A 24,274-nucleotide genomic window follows, 5' to 3' on the forward strand; every position below is an offset into this window, starting at 1 on the left:
GTACCTACTTACCTACTGAGGCAGCTCTCCAGCTCCTAGAAAGCATGCTTCTGAGTAAGAAACTTGCTCAGAATAACAAAGCTAGGAAGGAACCGAACAGGGATGAGTAACCTGTGTTTATTCTTTCTGTACCTCGAGTTAACTTCTCCAGTGAGGTGAATTACTGTAGAAATTACTGAGTTAGGTTTGCCTGTGCTGATAGTTAAATCCAAATCATGAGAACATTCAGGTTTCCAAATATAAGATATTGAGCTACTTGAAATCTCTTTTAATGAGAGGTGGGTATATGGCGAAGAGCCAACAAAATCCTCTTCCATGCTTTGTGGAGCTTACTAGAAAGTTAAAAAAAAAAAAAAAACAGTATTATGTGCTAAATGCATAGTTGTCTTGGGAGTTCACCAATCATATTTCTAGAATCTTGGTAAAACATAAATTGTAGTTTGGACCCATGCAAGGAAGAAAGTAGATCTGGCCTGGCCAGATCCCTAATTTTTTAAGCCCTTAGTGGAAAAGATGACAATTCTAAAGAAGAAACTCTGGGAAGGAGTGGGGTGCAGCCATTTCTGATTAAATAGTCTTCTCCTTTGTGGTTGGGTTGTCTAGGGACTTCACATGATAGAGATATAACAAACATCACACACCTCAAGTAGTTTCAGACAATACAGATATCAGCTACAGGGTATCACCTAAGTATTTGAAAATGCCTAAGAACTAGAAAAATACAAAACAACATTTATTTTTTAATTTCATAGTTACACATTTATTTTATGGAAGGGGTAAATGCCATAGCATACATATATGGAGATCAGAGGACAACTTACAGGAGTGGGTTCTCTCCTTCCACTCTGGGTCCTGGGGATGAAACTTGGGTTCCAAATGGGACTTGAATAATCAGGCTTGTCAGCAAGTGTCTTTAACCACTGAAACCTCTCACTGGCTCAAAACACCATTTTTAAATGTCACAGTTTTAAAAAGGACCAAACTGAACATGTGAAAATAAAACTGAGAAATTTTAACCTTTGATATTAAAGATTAATAGCACATATGTAACTTAAAAAAACATCCACTAAAATATGTAGGATATAAAGAGTTTCCTCCTCAGACTATAAAATGAGAAAGAAAGGAAGGAAGGAAGAAAGAAGGAAGGAAAGGAAATAGGAAATACATACCAAGGAAAAATAAAACAAGGAGAATATAAGGATTCTTCATACATGGAGATCATGAATCCAGGAAGACTAGTTACAAAGAGTGAAAAGGGAGTAGTATTTGAAAAGACCATAAGTTTTCCAGCATGTGTAATACAATCAAATATATATTGTAAGAATAAGGCAGCTATTTTGCTTAGAGGGTTCCATTCTACAACACACAACAAAACTGGAAAGCCTGCTTCAGTAGGAAATATTTCAATGTGTATCTCTCAGTGATTGGTAAAGCAGGCAGAGATTTCATATCAGTCAATTAGTATCATTGATCAACTTTTAAAGCATCATTTATTCCTACTTTATAGAAACTAATAGTTTGATTAAAAATTTTTTGAAACCATGGTTAAAATGAAATATTAATATACCTAGAAAAATGTTAGTTAAAAAAAAAGCATGAGGAACTGGCAAGATGGCTCAATGGGCAAGGGTGCTAGCTGCCAAGTCTGACAATACAAGTCTTATCCCTGGGACCCATGTGGTAGGAAAAAAATCAACTCCCACAAATTGTATTTTAACTACATGTGTACTATAGCACATACACCCCCCACATATCCACATACTAAATAAATGTAACAAAAAATTTAAAGTATGATATATTTATAAAGGAAATTTAAATTTTGTATAGAGGAGAAATCTATATTAAAGGCATTTTAAATGGAAAAGGCTATCATGTTCATAGATAAAGTTTAATGTTACCAGTAATAAAGGTTATTTCTTTTCAAATCAATCCATAAATGCATTGCAGTTCCAGTTGAGATCCAAATAAGGTTTTTCTGTCTAACCTGAAAACCTGATTGATTAATTTGAAAGCTTAAAGAAAAAGAACAACTCAAAATAATGCTGAAGAATGACAAGGTAGAAGAACACTTCCAACCAGGTATTCATTTACTAGGAGAAAATAGAGTGGACGATGAATATATTTGATGTTTGATCTGTGTAAGCTATCTTACAAATTAGAAGTCAGTCTGAATATTTATGTTTCTCATCTAGGAACCACCATCACCTTCCCACAACTTCTTCAAAATGGGAATGAAGTTAGAAGCTGTAGACAGAAAGAACCCTCATTTCATTTGCCCAGCCACTATTGGAGAAGTTCGAGGCTCGGAGGTGCTTGTCACTTTTGATGGGTGGAGAGGGGCATTTGACTACTGGTGCCGCTTTGACTCCCGGGACATCTTTCCTGTGGGCTGGTGTTCTTTGACTGGAGATAACCTGCAGCCACCTGGCACCAAAGGTAAAGAGCCCCCCAGAAGTCCTCTAAAACCAGAACTCAAATGGTGTGAGAAATCCCCTGGGTCTGATGTGGTCAATGTGTCTTTACTAGCAAACTTCACTATAGGCAGGGGAAGAAGCAGGGCTGGCTCCTTGGGTACAAACCCAAGGCTGCCAGAGAATATACTAACAGCTCAGAAGTAAAATCAAATGAAGCTAGACATGAAATTTGGAATAGAGTAAAATATTCTCTCTGCTAAATATCACAGCTTGTTCTCAACCAACTCCTATTTTTGCCCCTAACCCTTTTCAAAGTTTGGAAGTGTCATTCTCAGGACAAATGTCTCCCCCCGAGCCTTGACAGTTGTATAATGAGCTGGGTGACACTGTTGATGAACATTCTGAAAATAATGAACAGGATGGACAAAGTAGAGCCTTTGATATAAAGCCATTGAGGGTTGACTGTAACTCAGCCCTTGAACAGCAGTTAATTCACCTCTCTAAACCTCAAATTCCCATGTATAAGGAAATACCTACATCAAAAAATTGGTTGGGGGCAGAATAAATGAAATCACATGTCTTGGAAATAGCAAACTCTAAGACAATTTCTGTTGTATTTCTGTGGCTGTTTTATAACACAGGTATATGCTGTATTATCATTATTATACATGTTATATTAGACTATTACTGTACTATATCCCCATTATTATAATACTATTACTATAAAATTAACCACCACAAATGGGGGAGTGTATATATACAGCACTACAGTAGTGTCAGACTAAATGAAATACAAATATTTCTTTTGCATTTTTGGGTTTTTTTTGTTTTGTTATTTGTTTGTTTCTTTGTTTGTTTTTTCAAGACAGTGTTTCTTTGTAGCTTTGGAGCCTATCATGGAACTTACTGTGTAGACCAGGCTGGCCTCAAACTCACAGAGATCCGCCTCCTGAGTGCTGGGATTAAAGGCATGTGCCACCAATGCCCAGCTAAAACATGATAGTGGAGATCACCTGTTAATCCCACAAATGTGAGGAGAAAGACCACATGACCAAATTAATTAAAGCAAGCTTTCTTTTTAATTCCTGCACATGGGCTATCTCTCCCTAAGATAGAGTTTAAGAGACCAGCGTTGGGCATGGAGTAGATAAGGGTTTTTATAGTTCAGGAGTAAAAGATTTTCAAATAGGAGATTTGGCAGGCAAATAGGCAGGGTTACAGAAGCAGAACATACACATAATAAGTTGGTCATAATGACCTCTTGAAATGAAGACATGGTTGCAAGGTGGTCATAACAACTTTTGTGGTGGGGGGGAGGTAGGGTTGTAAGATGGTTATAAACAACTTTTTGAAACAAAGACATGATGGCCATTTCCTGGAACAGACAGTACAGAACCATTTGCAGTTAAGGTGAAGCATAGCCCCATCCTTAAGAAACAAAGATTTAATCAGAAACAGGAATGAGCCTAGTTTGTCTTTACTGTAAGATAGCTTTCAAGCCCAACATGGAGGCAGGCTGGTTAATCCCACCCAAGAGAGATTGTGAAATAAATACTATTAGCAACAAAAATAATAATCCCATTCTCTCAAATCTAAAGCTTACCAGTGAGTCTAAAAGAATGGAAAATTACCCTATTGTCTCAGAATTTCTTTTTTAAATATTTATAGAATGCATTCATTAATTAATCAAATTATTTAATACCTAACTGTAAGCCAAGCTGAGGGTTTAGCAGTGACACAAATGGAAAGTCCTCCCACGTTCAGGGCACTTGTGTTCGAGTGATGTGAGACAGACATAAACATTTATAGTAAAATCAGGTGATAAGGTCATTTCAATGGCTAGAGATGTCACTAGTTCAGTGGTAGATTATGTGCCTTAGCATAAGTGAGGTCCTGGCTCAGTCTTCAACACATGCAAAGAAGGTCATATTTTAAATGTACATTTTTAAAAAAGTTTCAACATAAATATGTATCCATGGTACCATTACCATAATCAAATTAGTGACTTGGTCTATTCACCTCCCCCAAAGTTTCTTTGGGAAGAAGGAACTTCTCAGAATTTCTTTTCAGAATAATCTGTCTGTAAAGTCGCTATTTACATTGAAACCTGAGGGATAAGGAGCCATCTAGGGAAAGAGAGTACACGCATGCAGACAGAACCACTGACACAGTGCTGCTAACATGCATCAACAAAATGAAGATGTAGGGAGCATGAAGGCTGAGGAAGAAGATGCTATTAGCAGGTGCTGTAGAGGGAGACAGCAGCCTAATAATACGGGACTTTGAAAGCCAGAGTGGCAGTTTGAGGCTTTGTTCTAAATTAATTTGAGAACAACATTGGGATGTCAATGTTTTCAAATTGTTGTCTAAAAATGTGCTGGGTTGCATTCATAGCTACTGTGGGATACAATGCAGCCTGGCCACTGGTCAGATATGCCTGCAAGGAGTGAAGACATTTGAATTATTGTTTGAAATCACTTTCTAGAATGTAAAGGAACACTTATAGCTCAGCTATAGAAAAGACAAATAATCCAATTTTAAAATAGGCAAGATGTCCATTAATAAATATATGGATAAATAGAAATGTGTGTGTGTGCGTGTGTAATTATTCACATACTATGGAATTTTATTCCTCCATAAAAAAATGAAATTATATTTGTAGAAAAATGGATATAACCGGGATTAATGATGGTAAACAAAATAAAGCAGACTCAAAAAGACAAATAAACATGTTTTATATGTGGACTCTGGATTTGTGTTTGAGTGTGGGTGTGTGTGTGTAGGTCAGAAGTAAGGAAAAGTTCTTGAGGGAAGGAAATAAGGGAAAATGGCAATAATGAATTACATACAACATTAAAACAAAAGGTATGCTCTCTAGCAAGGTTAAGAAAACCAGCAATAGAAAATGTGGGAGTACTCAGGGAGGGAAGTGAATAAGAACAAAGTATAATTATATACATGTGTAAAAACGTTGTACTGAAATCTATTATGTACAGTGTATGCTAGCTTATAAATAGGCAAATTATTTGGGTAGATATTTCTCCAGATATGCAAATGGCCATAAGGCTCAGCATCATTTGTCATTAGGAAAATGCTAACTGAATCAGTGGATGCCACTTGACACCTACTCATACACCTGCAATCAAAACATGGATAGTGATGAACATTATAGAAGATATAGAACAACTGGGCTCTTCATGCATTGCTGGTAAGGTGGTAAAATGCCACAAACACATTAGAAAATAGCTTGGAAGTTACAATAGCTAGATATACTTACTGTAAGATCTAGACTTTCCACTCTTAGGTATATACTACCCCCCCCAAAAACAGAAAGCACATCCCTATAAAACATGAGTGTTTTGGCAGCACTGTTTATTATAGCTCAAAAGTTGAAACAACTTTAATACATTTTTTAAAAAGTTTCAACATAAATATGTATCCATGGTACCATTACCATAATCAAAATAGTGACTTGTTGTATTCATCCCCCAAAGTTTCTTTGGGGAGAAGGAACAGATAAATAAAATTCAGTGTATCCACTTAAAAAGATATTATTTGGCAACAAAATTGCTGATCATGTTATATAGCACAGCTATGGCAGAGTTGGGCTAAGTGAGATGAGGATGGCTTGGTTTCAGTTAGTGATGCTGAGGTAAAGGGATCTTGGGACAAGGTGAGAGGAAACAGGCTTCTTATCTCAGGAAAGTGCCACTCCTCTGTATGCTGCAAGAAGTGTGTAGGAAATGTATTGCCATCCCCCTACTTGCCTGCAAGGCTCTGGGAAGCAGCAAGTGCCTTGGAACTGGTAGTGGACTCACTTTTGATTACTTAAACCAGACATTTCTTTTCTCCAGATTTTGTTCAGAAGTAGAGTAGAATGATTTCATACCTTGCCTCGAAAGTTCTCGTCTGTTACTGGGAAATCTAGACCAGCCATGCAGGCCATAGAGCCAGAATAGTTGAGAGGCTGTAATAGGTGACTGCTAGCCACACATCCCTATTGACTGCTTCCATGCTGATGAGAAACATGACTCCCTGCATGGTTGGTGCTTCCAGAGGAGTGTGCTATCTGCTGTGTGCGCTTATGTGTCTTTCAGAAAGCCAGAGAATTTCACTGACAGAGGCAGAAGCCTTCCACAGCATTTCCAGCCTTTATCATTCCTCTTTCCCTCCAGTAACACTTCTGTCTCCTTCCTGCCTCAGTAGGTCCCAAAGTAAGAGGTTTAGGGGTCCTGCCCTGACCAGGAAGCAAGTGACATAATGTGGAAGGAATGTGATTATGCAGTCTTCCAGAAAAAAGGTGTTTCCTGTATGTAAGCCTGTTTGCTCCCTTTCTGATTATAATATCTCCTCTATCTTTCCTACCTTCTGGTCATTAGTATGCAAATGTTTAAAAATTCAAAGTAATAGGAATGTTTCTTGTTATGGTAAGAAAAAGTAGTATTTATTTAATGTTCTTTCCCACATATTGTTTTATTTTATTTTCCCTGTAACTCTAAATTAGACATGATTATTTTCAGATACATTTTACTTACCTTAAACTGAATCTTAAAGTGACTTGGTATGCGATATATGGAGAGACAACTGTCAGGCCAGTACACTGAGCTACACTGCCCTTATACATTAGCCCACATGTCACCCCATACTCAATTCTCCTCCACAAGCTTGTACTTTTTTTTTAATTATTAAGTAATTAATTAATTTTTCCCAGCCCAATCACAGTTTCCTCTTCCCATCCTCTCCTCCCAGTCTATCCCGACAACCTCTCCCCCTCCCCCATCCACTACTCTTTTCTCTTTAGGAAAGGGCAGGCCTTCCTTGTGTATCAGCCAGCCATGGCATTATCAAGTTGCATTAAGACTAGGTGCCTCCTCTCCTATTAAGGCTGGATGAAGCAACTCAGTATGAGGACAAGGGTCCCAAAAGCAGGTAACAGAGTCAGAGACAGCCCCTAAATGGCGAGTCCCACAATAAGACCAAGCTATACAACTGTAGCATACATACAGAGAGCCTAGGTCAGTCTCTCTGTATGCTCTCTAGTTGGCTGTTCATTCTCTGTGGGCCCCTATGAACTCAGGTTAGTTGATTCTGTGGGTTTTCTTGGGGTGTCCTTCACCCCTCTGGCTCCTTCCTCCTCTTCTTCCATTGTATTACCGGAGGTCTGCCTAAGGTTTTGGTTGTGGGTCTCCACATCTGTTTCCATCTGTTGCTAGGTGAAGCTTCTCTGGTGACAATTGAGGCCTATACTTTTCAAAGCTTCATTTGAGATACTAATTTGGCCTTCCAGATCCTGGCAGGAAAACTGCAAAGAGACAGTGTTTACACTAACAGTAGGTTCTAAAGTGGGTTCTAGGCTCAGAGATCACAAACCTGTTTTGTCTTTGAACACATCATTCTGAATGAGGAAGGCTTAACTAGGACTTTGAAGAGCCATAGTCTTTAAAAGCACCATTAATGATCTTGGGAGCAAGTAGCAAGTGATTCATGACTTTGTGCCCTACTTAATTCCAGAGAGTCAGTTCACCTAATGCTCAACTCTGCCTACATAAAGAGAATCCTGCATGCTGTTCATTCACAACCTCTTCTCTCCTTTACTAAGCCAGACATGTGCCTATTAGCTGCAGCTATCAAGTAACTAACTAATTCAGGGTTCTTGGTTAAGTTTTCTGCTGCCCTACCTCCACCCCATAATAAGTTTCTCCACAAATGCAGTAAGCCAGATCAAGTATAACAACAGGTTTATTTGAGCAAAGCAGCTCCAGGGCAAGTTCTCCAGTCCCAGAGATTGAGGCTGCAGAATGTGTGCCCACGAATGAAAGCAGGGAGACTTTAAGGCTATAGGAGAAGGGTGATGATGTGTCTGCCACGAGCTGGGTTTGCGCCCACGTATGGCCAAAAGCCGAATGGTTTAGGTGTGGACTTGAACAGCTGGCACCTTCAGGGTAGGAATCTGTAGTAGCTGCCATGAATGTGGAGCTGGGCTTTTTTGGCTCCTTTCCTTTGTTTAAAGACTCTGGTTTGGAGAAAGAGCAAGAGATGAGAATGGGGCTTTCCAGGTAATGCAGGGGTGAACTGAAGGTTCCAACCAAACAAAAAGCAAAGGCTTTTATTTAGTTTTTCAGTTTAATTCATTTTAACCAACTCAAAACTAAAATAGTGCATCCCACTTGGCATACTGTGATGCTAATCAGGCCTTCAGTCATCCTAAATCATTTAACTTCCCCTTGCTTTGATTTGATGCCAGTTTCAATATACCTTAGCTTCTTAAGTTCTTTTATAAGATGAAGAAACATCCTACATGATACTCATATTTTTATTTAGTAAATCCAGAATATTGCTATCCTGGATTTTACCACACATTATTCTGTTAATTGGAATTGTGTCTCAGGTTCAGTGTGCAGTGGAGACAGCACTCTTGAGCATACCTGCATGGTTAGCCAGGCTTCTGCCATCTTTATTTCCCCTTTCTACCTGTGACATGACAGGTTTCACTATGCAAAGAGAAAACTACTTCATCTGGATGGTAAGCAGTTGATAGTTTACAGATCAGTCCATCAGTATGTATCTTACTTTTTTCTTTAAAGTATTTTCTCTGTTGTTTTTGTAAAACTCAATAGCAAGCAATGTGTCTTAGTCACTGTTTTATTGCTGTAAAGAGACACAAGACCAAGGCAACTCTTACAAAAGAAAGAATTTAATTGGGGTCTTGCGTACAGATTTCAGTGGCTTAATCCATTATCATTATGGCAAGGAGCATGGTCCCAGGGAGAATAGCAGCAGGAAGATGTGGTGCTGGAGAAGTAGCTAAGAGTTAGCTACATCTTGATCCCCTGACCAGTAGGCAGAAGGCGGGGAGGGGTGGGGGGGGCAGTGCCAGACTGGGCCTGGCATGGGCTTTTGAAACCTGAAAGCCCATCCCAGTAATACACTTCCTCTAACAAGGCCACACCTCCTAATCCTTCTAATCCTTTCAAACAGTGCCACTCCTGGTAAGTAAGCATTCAAATATATAAGCCTATAGGAATCATTCTTATTCAAACCACACAATTCTGTAGTCACTTTCTGATTCTGAGAGATGGTCTCTGCAGGAAACTTCTCATAGCTAGGATGCTCCTCTGGGTCGCTTAAGGAAGCATTCAATAGCTTCTCTGGGGTTTTGGATTGTAGGATGGCTATCTTTTGCTTTATGTCTGGTATCCACTTATGAGTGAGTACATACTATAATTTATCTTTCTGGTTTTGGGTTACCTCACTTAGGACTGCCTGTGAATTTTAGGATGTCATTGTTTCTTACTGCTGAGTAGTACTCCATTGTGTAAATATACCACATTTTCTTTATCCATTCTTCAGTTGAGGAGAATCTAGGCTGTTTCCAAGATCTGGCTATTACAAATAATGCTGCTATGAACATAGTTGAGCAAATGTCCTTGTGGTGTGAATGTGCCTCCTTTGGGTACATGTCCAACAGTGGTATTGCAGGGTCTTGAAGTAGGTTGATCCCTAATTTTCTGAGAAATCACCATACTGATTTCCACAGTGGCTGTACAAGTTTACACTCCCACCAGCAATGAAGGAGTGTTTTTCCCCTTTCTCCACAACCTTTCCAGCATAAGCTGTCATTGGTGTTTTTGATTTTTTTTTTTTTAGCTCCAAATTTAAAAAAAAAAAAATATTGTTAGGCTAAGGAAAGCTGGAATGTGACAGTGGCTGATCAACAGATGCTTCATCACAGTGTTCTGTCATAGCATCTCTCAGAGTAGCCTGGATGAACTTGGCCAAACATGTTAGCAGCCCATCTTAGAAGATATAGCCCTTTTCTTTCTGGGTTGCTCTTTTTTTACTTTTAACTTTGGTCAGCTAAGTCTGCCATACCTTTGAGTTTTGGTAATTGAGGCTTTTGAAGCTGGCTTGTGATCCCATCATGTATGATTTTAGTTATCTTTCTACTTCCCCACCTGGGAACCTCTAGGAAAATGTGGTGTCTTTGTAGTTGCAAATGTCCTCTCCCCAGGCCACAGGGATGAGAGTCAGCAGTATGGAATTAAGTTGTTTGTTATTTTGTTTGTTACCAATTTTCTACTATTCTAATATGTATGCTATTATTCAGAAACAGGCTTTATCTGGAATTGACTTGAAGCTCAAAAGTATTCCCTAAGAAGGAGAATGCATGTAATCTGTCCAAAGCTTGTGCCTAATGGTTTAGCAACTATGCAATGTAGGCTAACCTTTAAGAACATTTTTTTCCTTTTTAAATTTAAATGAGAAACAAACTTGTTTTACATGTCAATCCTAGTTTCCTTTCTCTCCCCTCCTCCCCTGCTCCCGACCAACTCTCTATCCCATCCCCTTTTTGCTCCCCAGGAAGGGTGGGGCTTTCTATGGGGGATCTTCAAAGTCTGTCATATCATTTGGAGCAGAGCCTAGGTAGGCCCTTCCCCATGTGTCTAGGCTGAGAAGGTATCCCACTATGTGGAATGGACTCCCAAAATCCATTCACATACTAGGGATAAATACTGATCCACTACCAGAGGCTCCACAGAATGCCCAGGCCTCCTAACTGACACCCACGTTCAGGGGGTCTGGGTAGGTCCTATGCTGGTTTCCCAGCTATCAGACTGGGGTCCATGAGCTGACCTTGTTCAGGTCAGCTGTTTCTGTGAGTTTCCACAGCCTGGTTTTGACCACTTTACTCATCACTCCTCCCTCTCTGCAACTGGATTCCAGGAGTTCAGCTCAGTGTTTAGCTGTGGGTGTCTGCTTCTGTTTCCATCAGCTACTGGTTGAAGGCTCTAGGATGGCATATAAGGTAGTCATCAGTCTCATTATTGAGGAAGGGCATTTAAGGTAGCCTCTCCACTACTGCTCAGATTGTTAGTTGGGGTCATCCTTGTAGATCTCTGGATGTTTCCCCAGTGCAAGATTTCTCTTTAAACCTATAATGCTCCCTCTATTATGGTACCTCTTTTCTTGCTCTCCTCTATTCTTCTCCTGACTCAATCTTCCTGCTCCCTCATGTCCTCCTCTCCCCTCCTCTTATCCCCTTCTCTTTCTCCTAACTCCCTCTTCCCCTCCCCCCCCCCATGCTTTCAATTTGCTCAGGAGATCTTGTCCCTTTCCCCTTCTCCAAGAGACCATGTATGTCTCTCTTAGGATCCTCCTTGTTTCCTCCTAGCTTCTCTGGTAGTGTGGATTGTAGGCTGGAAATCCTTTTCTCTGTCTCTAAAATCCATATGAGTGAGTACATACCATGTTTGTCTTTTTGTGACTGGGTTACCTCACTCAGGAAGGTTTTTTTCTAATTCCATCCATTTGCCTGTGAATTTCAAGATTCCATTGTTTTTTTCCGGCTGAGTAATATTCCATTGTGTAAATGTACCAAATTTTCTTTATCCATTCTTCAGTTGAGGGGCATCTACGTTGCTTCCTGGTCCTGGAAGCAAATAATGTAGCTGAACAAGTGTCCTTACTGTATGAATGTGCATCTTTTGGGTATATGCCTAAGAGTAGAATTGCTGGATCTTATGTTAAACTGATTCCCATTTTCCTGAGGAACTGCCATACTGATTTCCAAAGTGGCTGTACCAGTTTGCACTCCCACCAGCAGTGGAGGAGTATTCACCTTTCTCCACATCCTCTCTAGTATAAACTGTTATTGGTGTTTTTTATTTTAGCCATTCTGACAGGAGTAAGATGGTATCTCAGAGTTGTTTTGATTTGTATTTCCCTGATGGCTAAGGATGTTGAGTACTTTCTTAAGTGTCTTTCAGCCATTTTAGATTCCTCTATTGAGAATTCTCTATTTAGTTCTGTATCCCATTTTTTAATTGGGTTATTTGGTGTTTTAGTGACTAGCTTCTTGAGTTCTTTGTATATTTTGGAGATCAGCCCTCAGTCAGATATGGGGTTGGTGAATATCTTTTCCCAGTCTGTGGGCTGCTGTTTTGTATTGTTGTCTGTGTCCTTTGGTTTATAGAAGCTTCTCATTTTGAGGAGGTCCCATTTATTACTTGTCAATCTCAGTGTTTGTGCTGCTGGTGTTATGTTCAGGAAGTGGTATCCTGTACCAATTTGAAGAAAATTTTTTAAAAAGCACTAGCCAGGTGGTGGTGGCACATTCCTTCAATCCCAGCACTCTGAGACAGAGGCACTCAGATCTCTTGAGTTTGAAGCCAGCCTGATCTATAAGAATAAGTTTTAAGACTGCCAGAGCTACACAGAGAAACTCTGTCTCAAAAAAACAAAACAAATTAATTAATTAATTAATTTAAAAGGCACTGAAAAGCATCAGCAAAACCCAGACATAGTGAAATACTGGATTATAAATTATAGTTAACTAACACCTACAATAGGTAAAGTAACTCTCAGCACTCTGTTGCTTATTCTGGGAGAGAATCTGGTCAGTTTCAGAGACTTCCTGAAACTATTTTGAGTTGTTTAGCTCCCTGCTTAAAAAACTTCCTGGTAGGGGGAGTATTTCAATCTCTGAGGAAACTGTTACACAACAATACTTGGGGAAAATAAATTCAGCAATTTTCATAAAATACATTAACTTTTTTTTGTTCATTTCAAACTGATTGACTTGATACATTATTTCACTTTCAATCTGGGAACGTCTTTTCCAATAAGGTATGTTTTGTGCAGACAACAAAGAGTTTAGATCTTGTTTTTACTTCAGTCAGCTATCCTGAATCTCTTAATTGAAGAATTTAAGATTATTGCTGAGAGGTAATCTTGTATTCCTGTAATTTTGTTGGTTTGAATAATGTCTGTCCTTTTCTGCTCTTTTGATCTTAGGAGTTTTCTGGTAAACTGAGTAGGCCAAACTCTGTTTTCTTTTTCTACTCCTCATATGTTCATCTATTTCTCTTGATACTCTCAGTAGCACTGTATTTTCAGAATAAAAAGCTTTTTAACAGAATTCTACCTTAACAAAAAATTTACTGTTAAGAGCACTTTCCTGCCAGCCTGGTTTCACAGCCACATCAGCCCCAAATAATACACAGAGATACTGTACCAATTATGAAACTATTGGCTGGTTACTAGCATTTCTTATTGGCTAGCTCTATCTTAATTGTTAACCCATAATTACTAATATATGTATTTCTACATGGTCTTATCTTACCAAGAACGCCAGACTCACACACACATCCTCTCCTCCTGAGATCACATCAACACTCAGTCCTACCTCTCCTAGTCCCTCCTATCTTGCTTCCATATTAGCCAACAGTGCCTTATTCATTAACCAATAAGAGAAACATATTTACAGAATGACATCTCCCATCAATTTACAGCAGAAATAAAAAGATTTCCCTATGTCTTTATTAAGATCCCCCCAAATTAGTGTTGTATCAGCCTCTCAATATATAATGCATATTTTTCTTAATATTCATTAAGTAACTTTAATTATGTGGTTCAGTCTTATCTCTCAGGTTTCTTTACCATAGAGGGTTTTTTCCCCCTTATAACTGTCTTATAAGAAAATACTTAGAAATAATAAATGTTCTGCTTTTCTTTTTCATTATTTTTTTAATTTTTAGTTAGCATGCAGAATAGTAAATCCCAAGATGACATTTTCATGTACATATATTTTAAACCTAGGTTTAAATCTGAATGCCACATATGAGAGAGAGCATGCAATATGTCTTTCCCCAATACCTCATTTTTCATCAAATTTCCACCCTATAGTTTGAGCATCTATTGCTTGAATCAATCATTTAATTATTTCCTAATTTTTAATTTTCTCATTTTATTCATATTTAGTACCTAAAATGATCCCCACAAGAAAAGTTGTTGACAACCATACTAATTAAGGCAATTAAAATTTTAGTTCTTGGATGTTGGTGGTAAACGCCTTTAATCCCAGCACTTGGGAGGCAGAGGCAGGCAGATCTCTGTGAATTCAAGGCAAGCCTGGTCTACAGAGCTAGTTCCAGGACAGGTTCCAAAGCAATAAAGAGAAACCCTGTCTCGAAAAACCAAAAAGAAAAAAAAATTAATTCTTTTATTAATAGCCAGACCAAGAGTTGGCTCAGACCCCTGAAAAGCCTCTTGGTATCCAAACTCAGAGGTATGGTGTTTTTAAAGACAAATTCCCAGTTACATCAGTGTTTGAAGTGGGGGATTAGAGAATAATATTCTTTTGCTGCAGCTAATGCCTATAAAACACAAACACGAGACTCAGCGCCCACATGGAGTTTATTGAGAGAGGGGAGAGAAAGGGGGGGTAGCTGGTGGCCAACCAAAAGCAGGAGAGGAGGGGGCGCTTGCTTTAAAAGGGGGGGGGGCTTGTGTATGCATAACTGAGTCTTCTGGCCGCCAGGTAAAGCTTGAGCCGCCAGGTAAGGCTGACATAGGGATGTCATGGCCATGAGCATCTCATCCATAGTCGGGAGGGGTCAGCTGGCTGCTAGTTCCTAACAGGAGAGGGGGTTGCGGGGGGGGGCAACTAGTAACAGCTTCTTTTTTTGTAAAACTTACAGGTATTTTCCAGATACTACATAAAACATTTGGGCCATGGACAGTCCCAGAAGGGTTGCCAAGGCGAATGTGGCTGTTAGGGGTAGAAGGCTAAGAAGTAAACCATGCAGGCACAAAATTGAATTAGGAAGGATAACATTACCATAGTTCATTAACCTGAATTATTCAATAAGAGCTTTTTCATTTCTCTATTTAGTAGTTATTTAGTTATATAGTGTGAACTCATGGATTCTTATTTAACTGGTTGTAATTTGTTACTGTCATGTTTAGATGTTTAGAGTGTCCTCCACTTAATAAGTGAAAGCCTCCTGTAATGTACTCAGGAGTTCTTGGAGCATGGCCCCACCCTTCTTCTAGATCCCATTACTTTCTGATCTAGGTGTCCACACCAACTTGTATCTTCCACATCTACCAAATTGTTATGCAGCAAAATTCTACCAATCCTCTTGAGACTGTGCTCCTTTAGCGACACGCTGATTTTGTTTTGTTTTGTCCTCCAGTATAGATCCTTGACAGCTTTTACCACATTCTCAATAGTTAATATGGTGGAATTAATTAGCACATGAATTGCTGCTCCCAGGGCTTCCTTGAGAAAGGTATGATGTGAGAACAGTTCTAGCTATTGGTTGGAGTGTGAGGTCCATTGCCTCAGTAGTCAGGAGCAGAGAGGTGAATGCGCTTGCTCACCAGCTCTCTCCCTTTTAGTCACAGAGAGATTGCTTTCTTCTAGGCTGCATGACACTACTAAAGACTAGGATCATACCCAGTTCTACCAGTTTAACTTTGATGAAGCTTGCTTTCCTCATTTGTTAGAGGAATACTGTCAGTCTTACAAGATTGTCATGAAGGTCAAGTGGAACCCCAAGTGTGTAAGAACTTAAGTATTGTTGATTAGGGGGTTAATTCTTCCCACCTTAGTACACCAAAACGTATTGGATTATATTCATGTCCTTCATCTTTCTATTAAATCATTAAATTGGTTAATCATTTATATCTGGAAAAGTGAGAAAGGATCGTGACAAATTCAAGGTCACACCATAAGGGACCGAACTAGAATTAGGTCCCTGGACCCTTAATACCATCTTTCTTTTTCTTTCTTCCTTTTTTCCCTCTTTCCCTCTCTCCCTCCCTTTTCAATCAGGATAATTAAGTTAGAAAGTGGCAAGACAGATCAGGGCTTCTTAATAGGAAGAACTTCCAGATCTTCCCTCAGGATAGCTCCTTCAAATCTAGTTATTAAGCCATTAAATTCTCTTGAAGTCTCATCTCAGTGTTCTCACAAAAGACATGCATAACCTGGTTTTTTAATAACTGTCCAATAGAATAAGTTGTTTTCTTCTGTCTATATCTTTCAGTCCAGTGAAGGCATCTTCCTCCCCAGTTCATAGTTGTACACTACACTATGCTTAGCCTTCAGGGAAAAAGAGAAGCAAGCTATTAGAATTGCTGGAAAGAACTGGAACAAATAACTGTTGTTTTGTTATCTGCCTTCATTTCTAATCTATATCCATGTATTAGGTAACAACTAAGAACCTTGTTTGTCAGGTCACAGCAGCAATTCCAGTGATTTCATTACTTCCCTACCCTACCTAGGTTCCTGGGCTATCACTGTCTTGGGACTCATGGTAATAGTTTAAAGTGAGGCCATTTTGGTTTATTTAATTACTCAGGCTAAGGTATAAAATAAATAGAATGCTGAATTTAATGAGAGTTAAGTTCTTTCTATGCAAATGTGTTAAAACTTTCTCAAAGTATTGCTGTTGATATGTTCTGGGCTGTTTTGTAGCTATTTATATTGTGTTACTTTTCCTGTTGTTGTGACCAAATACCTGACAAAAGCAATTCAAAGAAGGGAAGGTTTCTCTTGCCTCACAGTTTGAGGGCACAGTAGTCAATCAGGGCAAGGAAAGTGTAGTGACAGATGATTTTAGCTTTTGGCAAGATTGTGAGGCTCATTACACTAGCAGTCAGAAAGCAGAGAGAAATGAATGCTGGTACTCCACTGGAGTGGTACCACCTACATTTGAGGTAGGTCTTCTCATCTCTTTAAAACTCTAGAAATGCCCTCACAGATACATGTAGATATTTGTCTTCTGAATGATTCTAAATCATCAAGTAGACATGATTAACTATCAAATACATTTTTAAAGAATTCAGAGAAAGTTTATGAAAGTTACATCTTCATGTCACTATAGTAGAAATTAAAACATGGAACTTTTAAAATACATTTTTTCCATTTGTTTTATTTTATTGTGTGAATGTTTTGCCTGCATTTATCTCTATACCATGTGTGCCTGATGCCCAGGGGATCAGGATAGGGTTTGGCTCCCTTGGGACTAGAGTTGTAACAGTTGTGAATTGCTCTGTCAGTGCTGGAACAATTTCCAGCAGGTCTTATGGAAGAGCAGCCAGTGTTTTTTAGCTGCTAAGCTATCTCTCCAGACCCAAATCAAACTTTTTAAAACAGGAACAAGAACATATTCCATGGAAACAAACCAGGTATCTGTGAACAGATAAACAGATTGAGAAATTATGTTATATGCAGACAGTGAAACTAAATATTAAACGACTAAGATGATGGAAGACAGAAAAAAGGATGGGTAAGAATATAAATATGAATGTCATTTGTTTCAATATGGACAAACCCAGAGGGCTTTTTGCTAAGTAAAATAAGCCAAACATAAAAGGATAATAATACTCATATGAAGTATCTAAAGTAGCCAAATGTATAGGAACAAACTAGGATGGCAGTTGCCAAAGGGTAAGTGAGAGAGTAATGCTGAATTGTTACTCAGTGGGTATAAAGTTTCAGTGATGCATGATAAGTTCCAGTTCAAGACCTAGTGTACAACATAATGCATATGTATACTCTATGCTTAAGATTTTGTTAGAAATGTTGTTCTCATGTGTCTTAGTTAGGGTTTTTATTGCTGTAAAGAGACACCATGACCATAGCGACTCTTATAAGGAAAACATTTAATTGAGGTGATGGCTTACAGTTTCAAAGGTTCAGTCCATTAACATCCTGGCAGGGAGCAAGGTGGTATGCAGGTAGACATGGTACTGGAACTGAGTGCTACATCTTGCAGGCAACAGGAAGTTGACTAAAAGTCACACTAAGAGAAGCTTGAGAACAAGAGACCTCAAAGCCCACCCCCACAGTGACACACTTCTCCAACAAGATCACACCTCCTAACAGTGTCACTCCCTTCGGGGGCCATTTTCTTTCAAACCAACACATCATGCTAAATGTTCTTATCATACACTAACAAAAGAAACTCATGAGACATAAGAAAACTTTTGGAGGTGATGACTATGTTTTTTACTTTGATTATGGTACCATAAATATGTGCATGTATCCAAACTCATCAAGCAGTGTTCATTAAATGTGTGTATTTATATGCAAAAGAAAGATGTCTTTGTTCTTATGTTTTGCATACATGTATGTGTCTATACATCACATACATGCCTCATGTCCACAGGTCAGAAGAGGGCATTGTACCCCCTGGAACTGGAGTAACATATGGTTGTGAGCTGCCACATATATACTAAGAATCAAATCTGAGTCCTCTGGAAGAGCATCCAGTGCTTTTAACCACTGAGCAATCTTTCTATCCCCCATAAAACTGCTTTTTAAAGTATTTAATAATGAGTAAATAGTTCAAGAAAAAATATACACAAGTATACATTTTGTTGCCTGTCAGAACAATGAAGTCCACAGAGTAGCTTCTGGAAAAGTCCACCATGAAAGAATGAATGTGAAAAGGGAAAATACTGACCACCATTAGAAACAATTTGGACTTTATAGACCCTCATAAAGGATGTTTTCCTTTATTTTTTTTCTTTTTGTATCTCTGTGCATGTTCATGTGTACAGCTAAGCATATACATGTGTGCACAGGAGTTTGGAGGCCAGAGGACAAACTTGGGTACCATTCATCTTCTGGTTTTTAGAGACAAGGTCTCTTCCTGGTTTAGGGCTTATCTGATTAACCTAGGCTGGCTTATCAGCCAGCCCCAGGGATTCGTTGGCTTCTGTCTCCTCAACACTATGATAGAAGCATATATCAACATGCCTGGCTTTTTATGTACATTCCAGAGATCAAACTCATATCTTCATGTTTGGGCAGCAAGCAGTTTACTAACTAAGCGGTCTCCCTTTAAATCTCCAGACCACACTCTGAGAACTACTATATTCAGAACTTTTTTTTTGAGACAGAGTCTCATTCTGTAACTCAGGCTGATCTTGAACTCACCACCTGCTGTGGCTTCCCAAGTGCTTGTGTTATAGATGAGAGCCACCATTCTTAGCTTATACACCATATAAAATATTCTCCCCTTCCTCTTTTTAATGTGTGTGCGCTGCAGATTAAACCCAGGATTCATGATGCTCATAGCACATTCTATGCTAGTGAGCTATTCCCCAGCCTAAATCCGTTTTACTAATAGTGCACATTTGGATCATTTTAACTTGTCTGTCATTAAAAAAAATAATACTACTATGAGCATTTTTATGCATATGCTTATATACATATGCAAGAACCTCCCTGGGGTTATGGTTGGAACTGCTAAATCATAGGGTAAATGCATCCTCTCATTTATTCAGTAATGCATAAGATGCCCTTGCCCTAGTGACTCAGCAAGTCACACTTGACATCAGATGTTACCAGAATCAGTATGTAAATCTTATCAGTTGAGCTCCTATCCCTTTTCAAAATGTGTATACCTCCAGGCTCTAAACCAATCCATATATTGCATTAACTGTATGTCACATTCACCTTCAGAATCTAGAATAGTTCTTGTATTTTTCTCTCTGTAACATTGATAAGGCTAGTTATTTTGTTAACTGAACCTCAGTTTTGGTGTGTCTGACCCTAAAGGTAATTGATTTGAAGCTGCCTTTCCCCCTTTCTAGAACACTTCTTTCACTTGGCTTCTAGGACTTCGCACTAATTTTGGATTCACTTTTGGGCCAATCTTTAATCTCTTTGCTAGTTCTTCTCTATAACTGATGCATATTAATATGACTTAGAAACTATCTTCTATCTTTTCTTGAGTATGTATTCATACTCAACAAAATCTCATTTAGTCAAATTTGATTTTATATCCCAATAAACACACTGATGATTTTCAAATTTTTATCTTCAGTTCTAACATCTCCTTTGGAATCCAGACTCAGATACATAACTTCCTAATTAACATTTTCATAGTTTAATATCTGGTGGGCAGCTCACAAGAAACAAGTTTAGAAACTCGATCCCAGATCTTTCTCTATAGTGTTTTCCATCTCAATAAAAGGCACCACTCTCCCAGCTGATCCAGATAATAACTTTGTTTCATGTATGACTTCTCTTTTTCATTAGATATGATTTTTAATTGAATGTGTTCAATATGCTTTTGTGGTTTGCTTGCTAATTTTTGGCTCACTGGCATCCAATCAAGTCAATTCTTCCTTCAAATGTACTCTGAATCCAATTACTTCTTCTCTAATAATACCAAGATTTCAATGCACTTTGGTGTGTGTGTGGGGTGTGCATACATTTGTGTGTCCATGTATTCATATGTGTATAAGAGTACCCTCACCCATGCATGCACATGTGGAGGCCAGAGGTCAGGTGTCTTCCTCTATTGCTTTCTACCTGCCCCCTTTGGAGACAAATTCTCTCACTCAACCTGGAGCTTGCCTTTTAGGCTAGACTAGTTGATTAATGAGCCTCTGGTATCCACTAATGTTACAGGTGTTTCTGTGAGTGCTAGGGATCTTAACTCAAGTCCTCATTCTTGTGCAGCAAGTGCTGAGCCTTCTCCTCAGCCCTATTCTGTGTTCTCTGTTTCTTTTATTCTGGTGTAGTTCATTTTAAGCATCCGGAAGGGTCCTTCATAGTATCTAAGTCCCTCAAACATACCTAACATCTTATCAATCTAGATTACTTTTTTCTATTTTCAAACTTCACAAATTGTATACTTTGGCTTTTTGTCATTTAATTTTTATTTGGCCTCTTCCATATAGCATATTTCTGTGAAATTCAGCTATGTTGTTGCATATAAAAATGGTTAGCAGTAGTTCTTTTGTGCTTCTTGTGGTGTTCTGTATGAATATACTACATCCTGTTCTTCTGTTTGTCATTTGGGTTGTTTATAGCATTTAACTCATGAAAATGCTGCAATAATACATATCCTAACACATGTCTGTTGGTGACCACATTATTTATTTTGTTCGGTTATGAGGTATACAACTAAGCAATTTTAAAAAATGGTTTATAATCAGACTAGACATGTTTAATTCTAATTCCTTCACATCCTTCACCATTGTTAGAGATGGAATTCAACCCTTTTAGCTTTGTTTTTGTTGGGATATAGTAGTTTCAAGTACTTGTATGTCTTTGTGTACTATATTTATGTTGGTGCTTGTGAGTGCTGAAGGTTTGAATTCAGATGCTCTTGCTTGTAAGCAGGCACTCTACTGACCTGCACCATCGCCCAGCACACACCTTGTTTTTTGAGTTGGGGTCTCTCATTGTCCCACTTCACTAGGTAGTTTGTGCTGGCTAGCCAAGGAGTCCCAGCTGTCTTCCTATCTCTGCCTCTTCAAAGCTGGGATTACAGTCACACACCACCACACTCACTTTTTTAGATCGATTCTGGGTTCAGACTTAAGTCTTTGGGCTTGCATAGCAAGTAGTAGTGGTTATCTACCCAGCAGTCTTACTGGTATTTTTCTCTAACCTATTCCCAACATTGCTAACTTATGTCCAGCTATGCTAACTTCAAACACACTAACATGTTCCCACTTCAGAATTTGTATTTATTACATATTAGACTTACAAAATAGACGCTGAAGACTTTTTCATTGGGGTCTTCATAGACTTGTTCCTTGGAACAATGCATAAATATTGTCTCTTAAAAGAAGGCTTCCCAAACAATGCAGTATCCTTATCCTACATGCATCATAGCATTTTTTACTACCTATTATTTTGTTATATATTTGTCCCCCTTCTACTTCTCCCAGTAAGAGATAAGCTTTGAGTGGAAACTATATCTGCTCTGTTCACTGTTCTATCCCCGGGACTCAAAACAGTATATAACCTATACCAAGTGCTCAGTAACTGTTTTTGTAATGAATTGGGGTTCTTTATCTCTAAATATTCTCAATTTAAAGAGAAGATGAATGAATGGCATAGAGTAGTCCTATAACACTGATGTCCACAGAATACTTCAGATGTGCTGACTTAGTGGTAGCCTGTCAGAGACTTCAATGAGAATGTGGTCCTATATTAAGCTTTGAAAACTAAGTATCGATACATGTCCAACCAATATAATATAAGAGCTCAATATATAGGGCAACTAGGATATAAAGGTAGATGAGATGAGATGATGTAGTATGACATCAGGCATAACTAGAATGTAAGACAAAAGCAAAAGCCCAAACTTCTTGAGAATCATGATAAAGAATTTAGACTTTACCTTAAGTTAATAAACAGCAAACATTTTAAGTTAAGGAGAAAGGATTTCCATTTTCATGTTTCATTCCTCTCACTGTACTAATCATGCTAAAACCTCAACTATGTTGATGTAGTCTTGGCAATCAGGGCTCAGTTTGAAAACAAAAGCTCTTGCCTCTCTGAGTAGCCTAGGAGAGACACTATTTCCTCTTCTATTAGATCTTTATTCTCATCAGAAGAAGGATGTAGATGCCTGAGATCTATCCCAGTTTTGAGTCTCTGGTTCTAGCCACAAGCTTCACCTTAAACTTGGTCACAGTGCCTCTCTGAGATGCTTAAGGAAATTTTTATTATTTTCCTGCATCTACTAGAAATAATTAAAAACCTTGTATTGTAGCCAAAATTCAGTTTATTTTGTAATTTTCTAAACACCTATGACAAATGCCAAGAAACTAGGTTTCTGGGCAAACTCTCTGGACAGAAATGCAAGTTATTTTTCCTTCTGCCTGGGATGTTATGCTGGCTTATCTTATGTAAACTTGACACTAGCTAGAGTTATCTGAAAGGAAGGAACCTCAGTTGATCAATGCCTCCATAAGATCTGGTTATAAGGCATTTTCTTGATTAGTGATTTATGGGGGAGAGCCCAGTCCACTGTGGGTGGGGCCATCCCTGGGCTGTGATCATGGGTTCCATAAGAAAGTAGGCCTGAGCAAGTCGTGAGGAACAAGACAGTAGGCAACACCCCTTTATGGCCTCTGCATCAGCCCCTGCCTCCAGGTTCCTGCCCAGTTTAGTTCCTGTCCTGGCTTCCTTCAGTGCTGAACTACAATGTGAAAGTGTAAGCCCAATAAACCCTTTCCTCCCCAACTTCCTTTTTGGTCATCATGTTTTGTAGCAGCAATAGAAACTCCAACTAAAACAGATGGGAATACAGGAGGAGGGATAATGGAATGAGTCTTTTTCTTACAGTTGTGATTCCAAAGAATCCTTCCCCTGCATCTGATGTGAACACCGAGAAGCCCAGCATCCACAGCACCAAAACTGTCTTGGAGCATCAACCAGGGCAGAGGGGGCGCAAACCAGGAAAGAAGCGGGGCCGAACACCCAAGATCCTTATTCCCCATCCCACCTCTACCCCATCCAAGTCAGCTGAACCTTTGAAATTCCCAAAGAAGAGGGGTCCCAAGCCCGGCAGTAAGGTAGGTAAAAACGTGAGCTTCCCAGAAATAGGTAAAGGACAGCAAAGAGGCAATGCATCTACACAGTTCATCTAAAAAAGAAGCACATCTAGTCATCCTGTCTACCTAGTTGGTGGTTTTTAAGAGAAACCTAGATTGCCATCCCTATTTCACACTAATCTGAAGTTTACTATGTTTAAGATAGGATAGTAGGGGTAGGAAACCAATTTTAGTTTTTGAGAAATTCTATCCAACACCTTCCATAGGTAAAATATCCTGCCTCTACAACCTTCCCAAAATAGATGCCCAACATGTAAACAGACTATCTTAATTCTATAAATGTATTTCTTTTGCTATTGCTACTATTTCTTTTAAGAACATTTGATTATTTGATGATAGACTATATTATATGTCATTGCATCCATATCATGATCACCACAGAGCCCTGGGAGATACTATTAGCATTACTTCATTATGGAGTAAATTAAAACTTAGATGTGAGAAAGGCTGTATACTTTTCCTCTAATGTGAGAAAAGATCAAGTCAAACTTCACTGAGCATGGTTACTGAAAGTACTACCTCTTAAGTCATTCAACATTTTCAATGATAGCTTCCCTAGCAGAAGCATTGGTGTAAAAAAGCTTCTCTAGGACCCTAAGCATCTTACCTCCATCACTTACCAGTGATCAAGGATTTCTCAGTCTCCCTCCTGAATTTGATTACTTGAATCACCCAGTGGAAATGATGTCCTGTTCTCTGTG

At 38.8% G+C, this 24,274-nt stretch overlaps 1 protein-coding gene across 11 annotated transcripts in view; it reads left to right on the forward strand.

Moving 5' to 3' along the window:
* Scmh1 (Scm polycomb group protein homolog 1) overlaps window positions 1–24,274 on the forward strand; it is a 118,645-nt gene that overhangs the window by 67,927 nt on the left and 26,444 nt on the right. For 10 of the 11 annotated variants that reach the window (XM_051188672.1, XM_051188662.1, XM_051188663.1 and 7 more), the window contains 2 exons: window positions 2,193–2,436; window positions 23,305–23,534. In XM_051188672.1, coding sequence (XP_051044629.1) covers window positions 2,193–2,436; window positions 23,305–23,534 — 474 coding nt within the window. The remainder of the gene's footprint in view (window positions 1–2,192; window positions 2,437–23,304; window positions 23,535–24,274) is intronic. The other variant, XM_051188671.1, reaches the window with a different exon arrangement.

The sequence above is a fragment of the Phodopus roborovskii genome, unplaced genomic scaffold (genome assembly GCF_943737965.1).
Source record: "Phodopus roborovskii unplaced genomic scaffold, PHOROB, whole genome shotgun sequence".
Classification (NCBI taxonomy): Eukaryota; Metazoa; Chordata; class Mammalia; order Rodentia; family Cricetidae; genus Phodopus; species Phodopus roborovskii.